Genomic DNA, 19566 nt, shown 5'->3' with positions numbered 1-19566 from the left:
GAGACCTCTGGGACAACATTAAACGTAACAACATTCACATTATAGGGGTCGCAGAAGGAGAAGAGAGAGAGAAAGGACCTGAAAAAATATTTGAGGACATTATACTCGAAAATGTTGAGGACATTTTAGTCGAAAACTTTGAGGACATTATAGTCGAAAACTTCCCTAAAATGGGAAAGGAAATAGCCACCCAAGTCTAGGACGCGCAGAGAGTCCCAAGCAGGATAAACCCAAGGAGAAAGACGCCAAGACACAAAGTAATGAAATTGACAAAAATTAAAGACAAAGAAAAATTACTGAAAACAACAAGGGAAAAACGACAAATAACATACAATGGAACTCTCATAAGGTTAACAGCTGATTTCTCAGCAGAAACTCTACAAGCCAGAAGGGAGTGGCATGACATATTTAAAGTGATGAAAGAGAAGAACCTACAACCAAGATTACTGTACCGGGCAAAGATCTCATTCAGATTCGGTGGAGAAATAAAAAGCTTTACAGACAAGCAAAAGCTAAGAGAATTCAGCACCACCAAACCAGCTCTACAACAAATGTTGAAGGAAATTCTCTCAGTGGGAAACACAAGAGAAGAAAAGGACCTACAAAAACAAACCCAAAACAATTAAGAAAATGGTAACAGGAACATAAATATTGATAATTACCTTAAAGGTAAATGGATAAAATGCTCCAACCAAAAGACGCAGACTTGCTGAATGGATATAAAAACAAGACCCATCTATATGCTGTCTACAAGAGACCCACTTCAGACCTAGGGACACATACAGATTGAAAGTGACAGGATGGAAAAAGATATTCCATGCAAATGGAAATCAAAAGAAAGCTGGAGTAGCAATACTCATATCAGATAAAATAGACTTTAAAATAAAGAACGTTACAAGAGACAAGGAAGGACACTACGTAATGATCAAGGGATCAATCCAAGAAGAAGATATAACAATTATAAATATATATGCATCCAACATAGGAGCACCTCAATACATAAGGCAACTGCTAACAGCTCTAAAAGAGGAAATCGACAGTAACACAACAGTGGGGGACTTTAACACCGCACTTACACCAATGGACAGATCATCCAAACAGAAAATTAATAAGGAAACACAAGCTTTAAATGACACAATAGACCAGATAGATTTAATTGATATTTATAGGACATTCCATCCAAAAACAGCATATTACACTTTCTTCTCAAATGCGCACAGAACATTCTCCAGTATAAATCACATCTTGTGTAACAAATGAAGCCTCGGTAAATTTAAGAAAATTCAAATCATATCAAGGCTCTTTTCTGACCACAACGCTATGAGATTAGAAATCAATTACGGGGGAAAAACACAAACACATGGAGGCTAAACAATACATTACTAAATAACCAAGAGATCACTGAAGAAATCAAAGAGGAAATAAAAAAAATACCTAGAGATAACTGACAATGAAAACATCACAAGCCAAAACCTATGGGATGCAGCAAAAGCTGTTCTAAGAGGCAGGTTTATAGCAATACAATCCTACCTCAAGAAACAACAAACATCTCAAATAAACAATCCAACCATACAACTAAAGAAACTAGAGAAAGAAGAACAAACAAAGCCCTAAGTTAGCAGAAGGAAAGAAATCATAAAGATCTGAGCAGAAATAAATGAAATAGAAACAAAGACTACAATAGCAAAGATCAATAAAACTAAAAGCTAGTTCTTTGAGAAGATAAACAATATTGATAAACCATTAGCCAGATTCATCAAGAAAACAAGGGAGATGACTCAAATCAATAAAATTAGAAATGAAAAAGGAGAAGTTACAACAGACACTGCAGAAATACAAAGCATGCTAAGAGACTACTACAAGCAACTCTATGCCAATAAAATGGACAACCTGGAAGAAATGGACAAATTCTTAGAAAGCTATAACCTTCCAAGACTGAACCAGGAAGAAATAGAAAATATGAACAGACAAATCACAAATAATGAAATTGAAACTGTGATTAAAAATCTTCCAACAAACAGAAGTCCAGGACCAGATGGCTTCACAGGTGAATTTTATCAATCATTTAGAGAAGAGCTAACACCCATCCTTCACAAACTCTTCCAAAAAACTGCAGAGGAAGGAACACTCCCAAACTCATTCTATGAGGCCACCATCACTCTGATACCAAAACCAGACAAAGATTCTACAAAAAAAGAAAATGACAGACCAGTATCACTGATGAATATAGATGCCAAAATCTTCAACAAAATACTAGCAAACAGAATCCAACAGCACATTAAAAGGATCATACACCATGATCAAGTGGGATTTATCCCAGGGATGCAAGGATTCTTCAATATACACACACAAATCAATCAATGTGATACACCATATTAACAAATTGAAGAATAAAAACCATATGATCATTTCAATAGATGCAGAAAAAGCTTTTGACAAAATTCAACACCCATTTATGATAAAAACTCTCCAGAAAGTGGGCATAGAGGGAACCTACCTCAACATAATAAAGGCCATACACGACAAACCCAAAGCAAACATCATTCTCAATGGTGAAAAACTGAAACCATTTCCTCTAAGATCAGGAACAAGACAAGGATGTCCACTCTCATCACTATCATTCAACATAGCTTTGGAAGTCCTAGTCACGGCAATTAGAGAAGAAAAAGAAATAAAGGAATACAAACTGGAAAAGAAGAAGTCAAACTGTCACTGTTTGCAGATGACATGATAGTATACATAGAGAATCCTAAAGATGCCACCAGAAAACTATTATAGCTTATCAATGAATTTGGTAAAGTTGCAGGATACAAAATTAATGTGCAGTAATCTCTTGCATTCGTATACACTAACAATGAAAGATCAGAAAGAGAAATTAAGGAAACAATCCCATTCACCACTGCAACAAAAAGAATAAAATACCTAGGAATAAACCTACCTAAGGTGGTAAAAGACCTATACTCAGAAAAGTATAAGACACTGATGAAAGAAATTAAAGATGATACCAAAAGATGGAGAGATATACTATGTTCTTGGATTGGAAGAATCAATATTGTGAAAATGACTATACTACCCAAAGCAATCTACAGATTCAATGCAATCCCTATCAAATTACCTGGGGCATTTTTTACAGAACTAGAACAAAAAATCTTAAAATTTGTAATGTAGACACAGAAGACCCACAATAGCAAAAGCGGTCTTGACGGAAAAAAAGGGAGCTGGAGGAATCTGACTCCCTGACTTCAGACTATACTACAAAGTTATAATAATCAAGACAATATAGTACTGGCACAAAAACAGAAATATAGATCAATGGAACAGGATAGAAAGCCCAGAGATAAAGACACACACCTATGGTCAACTAATCTATGACAAAGGAGGCAAGCATATACAATGGAGAAAAGACAGTCTCTTCAATAAGTGGTGCTGGGAAAACTGGACAGCTACATGTAAAAGAATGAAATTAGAACACTCCCTAACACCATACACAAAAATAAACTCAAAATGGATTAGAGACCTAAATGTAATACTGGATACTATAAAACTCTCAGAGGAAAACATAGGAAGAACACTCTTTGACATAAATCACAGCAAGATCTTTTTTGATCCACCTCCTAGAGTAATGGAAATAACAAAAATAAACAAATGGGACCTAATGAAACTTAAAAGCTTTTGAAAAGCAAAGGAAACTACAAACAAGATGAAAAGACAACCTTCAGAATGGGAGAAAATATTTGCAAACGAATCAATGGACAAAGGATTAATCTCCAAAATATATAAACAGCTCATGCAGCTCAATATTAAGGAAACAAACAACCCAATCCAAAAATGGGCAGAAGACGTAAATAGACATTTCTCCAAAGAAGACATACAGATGGCCAAGAAGCACATGAAAAGCTGCTCAACATCACTAATTATTAGAGAAATGCAAATCAAAACTACAATGAGGTATCACTTCAGACCTGTTAGAATGGACATCATCAGAAAATCTACAAACAAATGCTGGGGAGGGTGTGGAGAAAAGGGAACCCTCTTGCACTGTTGGTGGGAAAGTAAATTGATACAGCTACTATGGAGAACAGTATGGAGTTTCCTTAAAAACTAAAAATAGGGCTTCCCTGGTGGCGCAGTGGTTGAAGTCCGCCTGCTGATGCAGGGGACATGGGTTCGTGCCCCGGTCCAGGAAGATCCCACATGTCGTGGAATGGCTAGGCCCGTGAGCCATGGCCACTGAGCCTACACGTCCGGAACCTGTGCTCCGCAACGGGAGAGGCCACAACAGTGAGAAACCCGCGTATGGCAAAAACAAACAAACAAACCAAAAAACAAAACAAACAAAAAAACTAAAAGTAGAATTACCATATGACCCAGCAATCCCACTACTGGGCATATACCCAGAGAAAACCAGAAATTAAACAGAGACATATACCCCAATGTTCCTTGCAGCACTATTTACAATAGCCAGGACATGGAAGCAACCTAATTGCCCATTGACAGACAAATGGATAAAGAAGACGTGGTACATATATACAATGGAATATTACTCAGCCATAAAAAGGAACGAAATTGGGTCATGTGTAGAGATATGGATGGATCTAGAGACTGTCATATAGAGTGAAGTAAGTCAGAAAAAGAAAAACAAATATCGCGTATTAATGCGTATATGTGGAACCTAGAAAAATGGTACAGATGAACTGGTTTGCAGGGCAGAAATAGAGACACAGATGTAGAGCACAAACGTATGGACACCAAGGGGGGAAAGTGGCAGGGGGTGGTGGTCGTGGTGTGATGAATTGGGAGATTGGGATAGACATATATACACTAATATGTATAAAGTAGATAACTAATAAGAACCTGCTGTATAAAAAAATAAATTAAATAAAATTCAAAAACTAAATAAAAAGCTAAAAATAAAAAGTGAAATAAAAGCAAACTATCTATTCTTCCTCTAGTAACTTCCATCTGGAAGAATTATGTTACCATATGTCAAATTATCAGGCTAAAAGACTGAAGGCCACACTCCAGCTCCTCCTATTGACATCCACTTCAGCTTTTGTTCTGTGTGGGTACACAATGGTCTCATATTTGAGTCTAATATCAGGAAATGGTCGTGAATTCTAAGTTGCCCTTTGAATATTAAAGTCCCTCTCTAGCTGAACTGGAACCCCCACAGCCCTCACCCAGTAAAGTTTGGAACGTGCCAGGCCTTTTGGTGGTCACAGTGAATAGGGCACTACAGACATTTTATGGGTAGGGACCAGGAAGGCTAAATGTTGAGCACTGTGTCAGGAGTCTCACATAAAAACTGCCCAGACCCAAATGCCAAAGAAATAATGCACCTAGCTATTTTTTTTTAAGCCACAAGATGGCAATAAACACCAAGAAAGTCCTTAAAGATTAGTTTTCTGGCCATAAAGGAACAGGAAGTTTCAAAATGCCCAAAAAAGAAAGAAAAATTTTTTTTGATTGAAAAAGCTGAAAAACACTTTTGAATAAGCCTATGCATTCCAACTTTCACTTGTAATGGAGATTATGGATGTTTCTTTCCAAATAAAGATTACCAAAGAGGCAAAAAAATTCCTATACTTGTGCTGGAAATCTCATTCTGCTAAAAAGAGTATCTGACAAATTCCTCATTTTTCAATAATTTCAATTTTAGAAGGTCAGGTAAACAATGGCAGTAGCATGCTATTTAATCTTTGTCCTCTAAGGATACAGCCAAAAAGCTTTGATGCCAAGTCTGAAGAATTAGGTGAGACGTTAAACTAATACCCTTAAAAAAAATTAACAACAAGCAGAGACCAATAAAGTATTAAGTCTCATTTTCTTAAGTGGCTTATAAATTAGCTCCTAAAGCAAGTTTAAAATGTTCTAAGGAATATAAATAAATAACAACTACTGATATTTCCCATGGTCACAATGTTAAAATAGATAATATCTGGAGACTAAGTTTTAGTATGCTTGTTTAAGAAACTATTTGATAGTCATACCTTTAAAAACATATGTGTTTATTTTAAATGGATTACAGTATGTTCTTTTGTTCCACAAAATACACATAAATACTGAAGCATAAATAAGTTAGTCTCTACTTCCTAGCAGAAGCAATGCAGAAGCGTAGAAATTAAGATCAATGCACTCTAAAATCAAACTGCCCAGCCAGGTTTGAGTCTTGTCTGTTACATCTTAGGTATGTGACCTTGGGTTAAGTTACATAACCTCTCTGTGCCTTGGTTTCCTCATCTGAATAAGAATAACATAATACCTACCTCATAAAGCTGCTGTAAGAATTTAAAGAGATGACATATAAAGGATAATATATGGCACATATTATATTATGTCTTATGGCCTGGCACATAAGAAACATTCAATAAATGTTAGTAGTAGTATTGGCTAGTACCATTATTATTATTTATACTTGGTGTTGCTTTTGAAAAACTAATGCTATTACAGGGATCCCTTAGGTCAGGACTAAAGACAGTATTATTAGAATTTAAACCAGAAACCCCACCATATACCACAGTATCTAAAGACTAATGACCTTTAGAGAAATAATCCTAAACGAGTAAATCTCACTAGGTGTCGTGCCTTTGCAGGCTCCAGATCCATGAATTTAAGCTATCCTCCAACCAGGAATCCTATTTTGTTGCTTTCCAGTTTTTTAAAATTATGCAGGTCCTTGCAGTTCCCATCTGATACAATGTCTATAGCTCATGCAACTATAATGCCCTCTCAGGGCACACTCACACACTGCAGTGCTGCAGAAGCACCTGAAAGTGTCCTCCAATCCTCTGCAAAGTGTACTGATAGATACTGGAGCAGGGGTCTTGGTGATCACCACCGAAATGTTCAAAGGTAAGATATTATTGATAACGTGTAAGTGATTTCTGTATTTCTGGTTTATATCTTTTCTAAACAAATTAAGGCCATAATATCAACATAAGTTAAGATAGCCAAAAGAAAAATTATCTAAGAATTTAAATGAGTTTTTTCCTATGTCTGAATGTAGTGGGGTGACTGGTGTTCACCCATATTAGGTTCTCCTTTCCTTTGGAGTATATGGAAGTATGAGAAAATTTCATGTCCCAGATCTTTATATTAGGCAGGGCCATATTCCTCATTTTAGCCTATAAAATACAAGTAGAAGTGAGACTATCATACTTCTGGGCCAGGGCATGTAAGAGTTGGTTTGCCATATCCATGTTCTCTTTTTCCTAAATAACATATACTGAGATAGTAGATCCTAAGACGGAGGGAACCTAAATCCTGAGTCACAGGATAGCCTCAGATGACCCATGCTGGTCTTGGTGTGAGGGAGAAATAAACTTCTGCTGTGCTATGCCATTGAGATTTTGGAGTTTGTTACTGTATGGCCTAGACTGGCCTGATAAATACCTTGAGGTAGTTCATTTTCCTCTCCATTCACTACCAACCAAGTGATAACAGATGTAAAAAAATATGTACTAGTGGGCAGAAGTAACGGAAGAGTTAGAGAATGCCAGCAATATTTGGAAAATAGGGAAGAAAAAGTAGAAGCACAGTAAGACAGTATATATCTATTTTCCTTATGAAGCCCTAGATATATCATTAGGCACTTTTGTTCTGGCCACGGGACATCTTTGCATGGAGACAAAAAAATTCAAAGAGCAATTCTTACCTGCGTAAATGAGCATTTTCACTTCTTAGTGGTTGCATGGCCAGTGCTATTTCAACCTGAATATTTGTGTTTCCATTTACTGTTGGAAGCAGAGATATATACAACTCCAGTTCTGTAATCAACCTCTGAATTTCTGAATCTTCTATAAAAGGCAGAAGAAATGAGTAAAGACAATATCATAAATTATTTTTGGATAAGATTATTCATATGTATTACTAAAAAAGAAAATATTTCAGAAATATACATACATGCTATAAACAAACTCAACTCATTTATGAATTTATTATACAAATCCTATTTTCCTCTTTCCTGCCACCTGCATTTCCTTACTGAAAAGAATTCAAAAGACATTAAGTTCAGTAAACTAAAGATTAATCTTAAGTCACAGAATTATATCAGTGATTTTTTCAGTTAAAATGTCTAGTAGGAAGATGGTTTATATATATCTCCTAGTTCACATTTACCAAAAGACTATATTAGACTCCTATAATTGCTAAAGGGTTTCCTATAATTAATTACAGTATTAACATTTATAATACAACCTTTGATCCTGGCATAAACAAATAACTCACTTTAGGTGATTCAATTTGGCAACACATTGAGGAAAGGTCTACTAAGATAAGATTTTATTATTTAATTTTATAAAGTAGGTTAACACAATCAGTTACACTTCATTTGATGTAGCATCAAAAGCAGTTATCATTTTTGTTATTAATTGTGGGGAGTGGATGGTTTGGGAGGTGGCAAACAGCCACAGGGAGAAGGTAGATTTTAGATCTTTTGTCCTTTTATTTTTGTCCCCTCATTTCTATTCAAATTTTCTGTGAACTGAAAACATTTGATAAATATAATATTAACTGTCTGATATCCAAAAGAGGTAAAGTGTATTCTAGTTACAAAAATTTACTCAATTCCATGAGTATTTTAATACCCTGATGGAATGTTTACATGCACATAGTAAAGAACTGTGCCCAATTACAGAGCAGACTTCTACCAATCCTCCATAGAGGGGTTTTACTTGTAAGCATTGGAGGCCGAGACCTGGGCTCCACCATTTTCTAGCAATGTACCTTAGTCAAATTACTTAACTGTTGAAGCCTAGGTTTCTTCATAGTTAAGTGGAGATAACAACAGTACCTCATGGGGTTGCTGAGAGGATTAAATGAAATACTGTTCTGCAAGCCTCAGTTTCCTCATCTGTAAAATGGGGACAATAACAGTACCTCATAGGGTTGCTGTGAGGATTAAACGAGATAATGCATATAAAACACTTAGCACAGTGCTGGGCACATGGTAAGCGCTCAGTAAATGATATTGTTACTATTATTATTGTTGCCAATGATTAAGTATTTGGTTAAGAAAATAGTAACAAACTTAAAGTCTAAAACCATAGGAGATTTTAATATATTAAACCACTGGATCAACAGTGCTACAATCCTTTAGATAAATTTTAACATTTGGTACTTTTTTTGTCAGCCTGCAAATATTAGGTATTCAATCAGTGCTTCCACAATTAATTACTGTGTTTTCTAGATGACAAATCTGTAACTCACTCCAAATGAAAGCCATTATTTAGAATATACACCTATAATGAAAACATATGAATACGACCTGGCTCAAATGTCTCTTAACTCCACCCAAGACATTTTTCTTGATTTAATTAAAAAATCCCAAGAGTGAATTTAAAAGGGCATAAAAAGTTTTAGGTTCCTTCTCAAAGTGAGATTTGTTAAACATTATAACAGTTGGTTATTAAAGAAATGATGAGAGGAAATTTTCTGCACCTTTTTAAAATAGGAAAGAATTATCATTCTATTCTAGGGAGTTAATCATGTTTAGGGTCCTCTAACCCCTTAAAGTTTATCTCTATAACTGGTTGAATCTTTTCAAGGTCCTTTGAATCAAGCAGAATGAATACACACTTTCAAGTAAAAGACTGTTTGATATTCCCTAGCACATTTCAAATCCACAGGAAACAAGAGGAGCAAAACCTAAAAAATAAGAATAAAACAGACAAAATTCATTTCCTCATTAGCACAAGACATATTTCTATGGAAAATATCACAAACTCCATGTCAGTTATTCTGAATTTAAATGACATGCCACAGGGACTTTCCTGGTGGTGCAGTGGTTAAGAATCTGCCTGCCAATGCAGGGGACATGGTTTGATCCCTGGTCCAGGAAGATTCCACATGCCGTGGAGCAACTAAGCCCATGTGCCACAACTACTGAGCCTGCACTCTACGGCCCGTGCCACAACTACTGAGAATGTGCACCACAACTACTGAAGCCCGTGTGCCTAGAGCCCGTGCTCCACAACGAGAAGCCACTGCAGTCAGAAGCCCACACGCTGCAACAAAGAGTAGCCCCTGCTCACAGCAACTAGAGGAAGCCTGTGCACAGCAACGAAAGACCCAATGCAGCCATAAAAAATAATTTAAAAAATTAATTAATTAATGCTAAAATTATAAAAAAAATAAAATAAATGACGTGCCACAGAAAATTATAAAGAAAGTCTTTATCTACCTTGTTCTGCTACCAGGGCCTTGAGCTCTCCCAACAAATACTTGATAGTTCTAACTTTTTCAGCACTCTGGTTCACATTTTTTGCATTCTGCACATCCTTTATTCTTGTATCTTGCACGGGTATGTTTAAATCCTTTCTTTCACTTCTAACCTCTCCAATTTGTTCTTTAACATATTTTTCTTCTTCAATAGCCAAGAAATCTGGCTGTAATAGGGTGGGGCTGCAGCAAGTCTGACTGTCTGGATGAGAACCCAACAGTTTCGTGTATGTTTGGAAACCCTTTAGTAGGTCCGGTTCCTTAGGAACTCTTTGTTGTGACAGAATTCCATTAGCAAGACCCAGCTGCTGAAATGTTGGAGTAGCTGGTTTGTCAGTTTGGGGCAGGCTACATGGAACTCCAAGACTAGTACTGAAGGAATTCCTTAGAACATCATCAGTACAGTCCACAGGAATTGTTCTACCTTGTGATATAAACTGGTTGTCACCATCAGTCTGAACTTCCTAAAGAAAGAAAAAAACAAGTTAAGCCTTCAAAAATGTGAGCACTGACTTGTAGGCATTAACTATAATAAATTCAAACGAAAAATGTTAGAAGATGACATTTGCAGGATAGAGTTATAGATTACCAGTAAATAAACTGAATTTCCCCTCAGCACAATATTCTAGCTTTTTAAAGCCTCTGCAATATGGGAACATTATAAAGCCATGACTAAAATAGATCGTTTACAAATATCACACATGGTTTAAAGACATCAAAAATTAGTCTACTTTGGGACTAAACAAAATCCCACTTTGGGAAATTACAATGTAAGAAAATAAGGTGAAAAAGCTTTTGCACAAATATATTTAGAGAAATGTTATAGTGGTAAAAACTTCCTTAAATGTCTAACCATAGGTGAGTAGTCACACAGACCATGGTATATTCACTACACAGAGTATTAACAACTTATTAAAAATTTCAAAAAGGTAAATTACAATAAAGTGTTTAGTGAAAAAAGCAGTATATAAAACGTTATAAAATTTAATTATGATGATATTTTTAAAAGAAAACTAACTTAACAAATTAAAACCAGAAAACAAAACCTACACAGAGAATTAAATAACTGGAACACGCTCTATCAACGTGTTAACAGCAATTATGCCTGGGTGGTAGGTATGGGTGATTTCTTTTTTCAAGTAATCTCTTTCCCTTTCCCCCTTCACCCTTTCCCCCTCCCCCAATTAATAAGTAAAACTTTTCTAATACAAAATAACTTGAAAAAATAATTGGTCTTTACATCCTAGGGCATTAAGATACAATCAGCAAATTCAATTTTCTCTCAAGATGACAATTTCTAAAAGCAAATTACTACTTATATAGTATATAAACTGTACTCACAGAATGAACCACTGGAGGGCAGGGTGGTTGCTGAGGTAACTGGACTGGGGTAGAGGTGGATAAGCTATAATTAGAATATGGAGATGCCTGAGATTCTAAAAGGGAAAAGGGAAAAAAAAGTCATTCACATCTCAGACTGCTTATACAATTACCAGGCAACTTAATTAGAGCTTATAATCATGCCTTTTAAAACGTCATTCATACTAACCAGAACCAGACACAGTGTGGCAAGGTGCAGTAGGAATTCCTTTAGGGTTGTTCTTTGAAGCCAAGTTATTCATCAGTGACATTTGAGTCTGCACATGCTCACAGAGGGCTTGGTATATTATGGGTGAATACATTCTATAATGATCTTGTAGTGACCAATTTTGTGGTATATCTGATGAGTCTCTTTCACTTCCAGCAGAAGCATCATTAGGAATCTGTTTCTTATTATCTGAAGATACTAATGTGGAAGAAGGGAAAAAAGTTCTTGAAATACAATTCTTCAAAAACCTTTACCATAAGATATTAGGGAAAAAAGGACTCTCAGAAGTAGCTATCACCCCTAAAGAAAATCACCTCAAATGATTTTTTTTTTTTTTTTTTTTTGCGGTACACGGGCCTCTCACTGTTGTGGCTTCTCCCGTTGCGGAGCACAGGCTCCGGACATGCAGGCTCAGCGGCCATGGCTCACAGGCTTAGCCGCTCCGCAGCATGTGGGATCTTCCTGGACCAGGGCATGAACCCGTATCCCCCTGCATTGGCAGGCGGACTCCAACCACTGCGCCACCAGGGAAGCCCTCAAATGATTTTTTTAAAGTAAGTAATGAATTAGGTTCTCCAGTCAAAAATCATCTACACTATGTCTTTAAAATCTTTATTAAACACTACTAATAAAATCTCTCCAATTATAAAGACCTCTCTTAGGGGGGTTACTTCTCTCTAAAATCCAGTAAAACTCTTTCACCTTGCTCCTTGTCCAGTTCATGCTCTTGAGAGGGGGAATGCAATAGAAAAGACAGATACCTTGTACAATTCTGATGCTTTGACAATAATAATAATAATGATAAAGATAAATAAATCAGAGCTTTTAGAGTGAGAATAAAAGTAGATTTAATCTACACATTGGGCTCTCAGACAAGAACTTAACCTGACATTTAAAGTCTCCAAAGCTTAACCATGACATACTTTTCCAACCATCTTCCCAACACTCTCAACTAAGAAATTTTTCATTCCAGTCGGGCCATTTTAGACACCTAAAACAAGCTTTTCTCACTTTCCCAAAACATCACTCATGATGAACCATTCTTTCCAATTCAATTCTACCTACTCACCAAAGCTCATCTGAAGGCTTCTCTCTCCCACGAAGCCTTTTCCAGTCATTCTAGTCTAGTGACTGCTCTCCACCATCCCAGAGCACATATTGTCTATACAAATCATATATCACTTGCATATTGTACTATATTGCTTATCTTTCATTCTCTTGTCTACCTGACTAAACTATAAGATTCTTTAGGCAGGACTGTATTTATACTTCATTACTTTCTCCCACAGTGTCTTGTATTAATCTATGTACAAAGCAGTACAAAGTAGAAACCTGGTATTAATAAACTAATACATGAAAAACAAGAGTTTTCTACATAGCACTACTCTATAGATCACTATCAAAATCTATTTCTTTGTCTAATAAGATCCCCTTGCCAAATGTTTTTTTAAAGACTATTAATAGAAATGAGAGTGTTCTTGGTAGATCATAGGTTATCAGAGTACAAAGTAAGTTCAGAAAAATATACAGCTTTTGGCAAAAGCTTACCAAAGCTAAATATATATTCTATGACATAGCAATTACACTTCTGGGTATATACCTAACAGAAATGAGTATTTATGTCTACTAAAACAGTGGTCCCCATCCTTTTTGGCACCAGGGACCGGTTTCGTGGAAGACAATTTTTCCACAGACCGGGGCGGGCAGGGGAATGGTTCAGGCTGTAATGCGAGCCATGGGGAGTGATGGGGAGCCAGAGGGAGCGGTGGGGGGCGGTGGGGGGTGGTGGGGAGCGGTGGGGAGCCATGGGGAGCGGCAGAGGAAGCTTTGCTGGCTCACCTGTGGCTCACCTCCTGCTGTGCATCCCGGTTCCTAAGAGGCTGTGGGGGGAGGAACTGGGGACCCCTGTACTAAAAGATGTGTATGAGAATGCTCACAACAGCTTTATTTGCAGTAGCCAAAAACTGAAAACACCCAAATAGCCATGAATAGTAGAAATGGATGAATTGTGGTATAGTCATCTGAAACTATACAGCAATGGAAAAGAACAAATTACTGATATACTCAAACTACCTATATGAAATTAACAGATATGATGTTGTGTGAGAGTCAGACACAAGACTACATAGTGTACAACTGCATTTACATGAAGTTCAAAACTAATAGAACTATTCAATGGAGATAGAAGTCAGAAAAGTGGTTACTCAAGGATGAGGAGATAGGTGGTGGTGAGAATACTGAGGGGTAGGAGCCTGGTAGGGTACTGAAAATGTTCTATATTTTCATCTGGGTGATATGGGTGTACCCCATATGCAAAAATTTATTGAGATTTATGCACTTGCTTTATGAAAGTTACTCCTTAATTATTTAAAAAGTGAAAACAGTTAAATTTTTTAAAATGGTATGGAATTCCCCAAATACATATACAATTTATTGAAAATAAAAACATTGCTAAAAGCATAAAACTTACAAGTAAAAGCAAAAAGTTAAAGGCAGATGAAATATTATAACCAATAAAGATAGAAAAATACTACTAAATTAATATTTGACTATGAAAATGGTTGGAGATATTGGATGCTTCCATTTTGACTTGGGCTATACTCTTCCTTTTGAGATAATCTATTGCTGTGAACATACTTCCTTGGCCTGAATATGAGCTCTAACAGTTACTAGCTGAATAACTTCTGGCAAATTATTCAACCTCTCTTGGCCTCCTCTTCCTCATCAGAAAAATGATGATAAGAGCATTACCTATTTCATAAGATTGTTGTGAAAAGTAAACAGCACATGTAAAGTATCAATGTCTAGCACATAGTGAGAACTCAATAAATGTTATATCTATTACCAAATGGCTACAAAGTCTTAATACGGACAAATAAATATTTCATATTCACAAATCTTCCCAACTGCTGTCAATAAAATATCTCTAACCATGTGCCCTCTGAGGTGACATGCAGTAACAATTATTCTTCACTCCCTGAATATATGAGCTACAACAAATTGGTTAATAAACATTTCTGTAAAAAAAAATTATTTCTTAGTGGAAATACAATTTTATAATAAATCAAATGGAAAAGCATCCTCCTAAAATAGTTTAACTTTGAAATCTAAAATGATGAAGGGTGAGATCACAGGCAGCCCACGGCCATCCAGCACATTACTCTTCCTTTCCTCCTGATTCCTAGGTCTCTCTTCTGCTCCTGGCCTTTCCTCCTGATTCCTAGGTCTCTCTTCTGCTCCTGGGTTTCTTTTGGTCCCATAAGATAAGAATTGTCTGGTTTGAGGAATTCTCAGATTTTACACTCATAGTTCCCAAGCACTGGCACTCATTCACTTTTCAAGGGATGGTTTTCACAATCTCTGATAAAGAGGAGCTACAATATTATGCCTTTGCCAGCAGAAGGCATCATCCAACATAAATTAATAAACCTCAAACACTTCTTAAAATTCAAAGCTTTAGAATTTACATGACTTACTTTGCTCCTTTATTAACTCACTCTATGTGAAACTCTACTGAGAATGTTTTATATCTGTATTTAAGAGACAAAATCTTAAAGCAAATTATCTAAGACAAGTTAAAAACCATAAATGGATACACAATTTTAAAATTAAAAAAAAAAAAACACCACCACCAACAACAAAATAAGCCTGTTACTACACAAATACAAATGAAGTATATTTTCTTGCTCTTGTTCACTATAAAAAAGCACCCTACATAAACATTTTACCAAACAGCTTAGGACAGCAATGCCTAACTGGTGTCAGGTGATAACTATTTATTCAGTCCACAAAACTTTTTCTGTCCTTGAATTTTAGCTGCTGTACAGCACTGTTGCTTGGATGTACAAACATTGTCTGACAGGTAAGATAACTCCTGCCACCCAAATACAGAACAGACATCTACTGCGGATAAGAGCTGCTGGATGCCTACTATAATGTGAAATACGTGAAAGAACACCTGGCCTTGATACGGGCAATCAAAGCTCAAAATATTCTGCCTGTAGCAGTTTATTTCCCCCAGGTGAGGGCAGAAATATATACATGATACTGAAAGTAGGTCACATGCCCACAGCATTCAACACAGTTATCAAGATGTAAAAAGTTGCTTATTAAAAAAATGTCTTTTTTCTTTGAGTGTCAGGAGCACTCTCAAGCAAGCTCTCAACGCATTTCTGGAACTGCCTTTCTGCCTCCTTCCTCCCAGTATGCAACGGGGTGGGTGAGCGTGACTCCACAGACGCTCAGTGATCAGGTAGGTACCAGACAGAAAGTAAGTACGGAGCCCAAGCCCCAGAAGACAGTTAACACCAAATAGTAAGATAATGTATGCTAAAGTTAAAATGATACATAGATACCAGTTAACATGCTGTAATAGATTCCTAAAGTTCTAGTTATGATTATCTCACTCATGCAGAGATGGAAAACAAAGCAAGTGCTGAGTTTGGTTTTTGTGTATTTTGAGCACTGTGCCAACAGAGCAAAAACCTTGTACTGGTTAACAGCTGCTAACCACAAAAAAGAAAAAAAAGATGATCCTTTCTAGACAGTGCTACAGTTTGGTAAACTAAAAAAGAGTAATTTAAGCAAAGGGAAAGAGGCTTCTGCTTCTGAAGGGTCAACCTTAGGAGTAAGTCAATGAGAACCACTTCTAATACTGCAACCCTAAAGGAGACTGTCCTATGGGATATAGGTCTTTCCGAGGATGAAAGTGTAGGGGAAATGACAATAAGATTATATCCTGATCACAGGCCAGAACTGCTGATCTGACTCTAATCCAAAGAAGAATTTAATGCCAGGGCCCAGAATGCTAGATCTCTCTCATTTGCTTCCCCAAACCCGTCTTCTACCCGTCTCCACCCTGCTCTGCTCTCTCTGGGATGCTAATCTGTATGGATTACATTGTTAAGAGACATTCCTTCATGGGTCTCTTCTGCTCCTACATGTTTTGCTGGGTCTACCAAAAAAGTAAGGCCTTGACCTAAGCTCTTTACCTGGGCCATTTCTCAGGGTTGTGTTTGTACTGAGCAACTTTGAGGGATAAGGTAATGTTTCCCCCTGAGACAAGTACAGGCTTGCTTACTACTTACTACAAAATCAGTGGATTCCCCAAGCTCAGCGGTCGTCAGCTGAAGCTTAAACCTACGGCATGTGCAGTATCCACCTGGGTCCATCCCATCATCCCAGTGGGAAATGGCAGCAAGGGAGAACCAAGACAAATATGCTGCTGTGCATGAATAATAAAGTCCTTTGTCTCTGACCCAGAGTCTCGTGTCTCCTGTCAACATGCATGACACAGTAAGGCTAAATTATTAGTTGTAAGAATGAAAATCAAATCCCAGACCAGATATACAACAGGGTTCCAGTTGGGTCCAATCCAATGGGAGTCTCAGCATTATCATGGAAAGGAAGAAGCATGAATTCAAAGTATTTATTCCCAACTCCCTCTCTATGAGGCCACCTTGGGCTGGCTTTGTCACTGCTCTTCTCAAGGCAGCCTACTCTACACAACAGTATCTCTTGAGTCCCAGTACCCTCTTCCTCACCTCATTCCTTAAGGCCTAAGGATAATAAAAGCTCTGTTCCTGCTGCTAGCACTGGGCTAGCACAATCCCTCGTGGTTTCCGTATACTCTAGTCACATCTTTGTAATGAGTTTCTTTGTAAATAAACCATCTTAGAATTATCTTAATTTGAGTGTAGCCATCTATTTTCTGTTGGAACTCTGATAACAAACAGCTAAGCTGGGATCCAACAAGTTGCTACCACGGCACCATTGCCAGCCATGTACATTCTAAATGAGAGTTCCCTGAGAAAGGGAGCCCTGGACAAAAAATAACCTGCCTTGAGAAAAAAAAGTAAGAGACTGGAGGAATAGGTAGATGGCGCAACCACTCCTTTCTTTGTCCACTGGGCCCCCAAAATGGGCTTCTACTTTAAGAATTAGACCAGGGGTTAGCACACTTTTTCTTAAAAGGCTAGAGAATAAACATATTACGTTTAGCAGGGCCGACTGTCTCTGTCACAACTACTCAACTCTGCCACTGCAGCACAAAAGTAGCCATAGAAAATACATAAATGAGGGACTTCCCTGGTGGTCCATGGTAAAGAATCTGCCTTCCAATGCAGGCAACACGGGTTCGATCCCTGGTCAGGGAACTACGATCCCACATGCCGCCGGGCAACTGAACCTGTGCACCACAACTGCTGAGCTTGAGCCCCTCAAGGAGAGAGCCCACGTGCTGCAAACTACAGAGCCCACGCACCCTGGAGCCCACGTGCCACAAGTAGAGAGAGAAAACCTGCACACCACAACCAGAGAGAAGCCTGTGCACCGCAATGAAGAACCCGTGGGTCACAACAAAAGATCCCACGTGTCTCAATGAAGATCCAGTGTGCCGCAACTAAGACGCAATGCAGCCAAAAAAATATAATAATAATACTTAAAAAAAAAAAGAAAATACATAAATGAATTAGTATGGCTGTGCTCTGATAAAACTTTATTTACAAAATAAATGACTAAACATTATTTATAAAGCAAAACTGGCTGTAGTATGCTGACCCTGGTTTAGACCAATGTTGTCCAATAGAAATATAATGTAAACCATATATGCAACTTTAAATTTTCCAGTAGCAATATTAAAAAAATTAAAAATGGGTAAAATTAATTTTCATGTTTTATTCAAATCAATATAGCCAAAATATTAACATTTCAATATGTAATTAACATTAAGTTATTTTTTGCATTAAATATTCTAAGCATACTGTGTATTTTACTATTAAGCACATCTCAATCTGGATGGTAAATTTCCATCAGAAATCCTTGATCTGTATTAGATTTAATAAAATTTACAGTTGAAAAAAGTAGATTCATGTACCTGTTATTCCAAACATACTTAAAAGTTTTCTAATAACTGGATCAAGTACCAGTTTTCAAATTAAAATTAAATTTAAGTAAAATTAAATAACATTTACAATTCAGCTCCTTGGTTGTACTAGCCATACTTGGAATGTTCAATGGCCACATTTGGCTACAGACTGCCATCTTGAGCAGAGCAGGTCAAGACAATACGAGGTTAAATGTGACTGGCCTCCAAGATAGGTTAGTAAGTTGTTTCCTCTGCCTTAGTTCTCTGACTCAGGACCACCTGCAACATCAACCTCTAGTCCTATGAATGTTCTGCCCTCGTTTTCTCAGCCTCTTTGCCTGGATCTTGATCTCTTAATACCCAGGGCTATTGCTGTAGATAATTTTCTAGACTTCACTCCTTGCCTAAGCTGAATCTAAGCGTGCACTGTTTTGTTAACATTTTTGGCCCACCTGAACTGTGGAACTAGCTGGTTCCATTCTTGACCATCTGAATTCCCATTGTGGACTTTTATTTTTTCTTTTTAAATAAATTTATTTATTTAATTTTGGCTGTGTTGGGTCTTCGTTGCTGCATGTGGGCTTTCTCTAGTTGCAATGAGTGAGGGCTACTCTTAGTTGCGGTGCGAGGGCTTCTCGTTGTGGTGGCTTCTCTTGTTTCGGAGCATGGGCTCTAGGCGCACGGGCTTCAGTAGTTGTGGCTCGCAGGCTCTAGAGCACAGGCTCAGTAGCTGTGGCACACAGGCTTAGTTGCTCCATGGCATGTGGGATCTTCCTGGACCAGGGATTGAACCCTTCACCACTGCGCCACCATGGAAGCCCCACTATGGACTTTTTCATTTCCATTTTGGGCTATCTTGTTCTACAGGCCTCTACGGAACAACATAATCAAAACT

The 19566-nt window shown here is 37.3% G+C and overlaps 1 protein-coding gene across 3 annotated transcripts in view; it reads right to left on the bottom strand.

Annotated features, from left to right (window-relative positions):
• Positions 1–19566, bottom strand: part of CCDC14 (coiled-coil domain containing 14) — a 44630-nt gene that overhangs the window by 16566 nt on the left and 8498 nt on the right. For all 3 annotated transcript variants that reach the window (XR_009540572.1, XM_060149306.1, XM_060149308.1), the window contains exons 6-9: positions 11768–12004; positions 11560–11654; positions 10181–10682; positions 7655–7796 (exon numbers count right to left, since the gene is read on the bottom strand). Coding sequence is in view for 2 of the 3 variants with exons in the window: in XM_060149306.1 (XP_060005289.1) it covers positions 7655–7796; positions 10181–10682; positions 11560–11654; positions 11768–12004 (976 nt within the window). In the remaining variant the exon portion in view is untranslated. The remainder of the gene's footprint in view (positions 1–7654; positions 7797–10180; positions 10683–11559; positions 11655–11767; positions 12005–19566) is intronic.

This window comes from Lagenorhynchus albirostris, chromosome 5 (assembly GCF_949774975.1).
Source record: "Lagenorhynchus albirostris chromosome 5, mLagAlb1.1, whole genome shotgun sequence".
NCBI classification, from domain to species: domain Eukaryota; kingdom Metazoa; phylum Chordata; class Mammalia; order Artiodactyla; family Delphinidae; genus Lagenorhynchus; species Lagenorhynchus albirostris.
The sequence above is the reverse complement of the archived record's forward strand: the minus strand, read 5'-3'. Positions and strand labels throughout refer to the sequence as shown.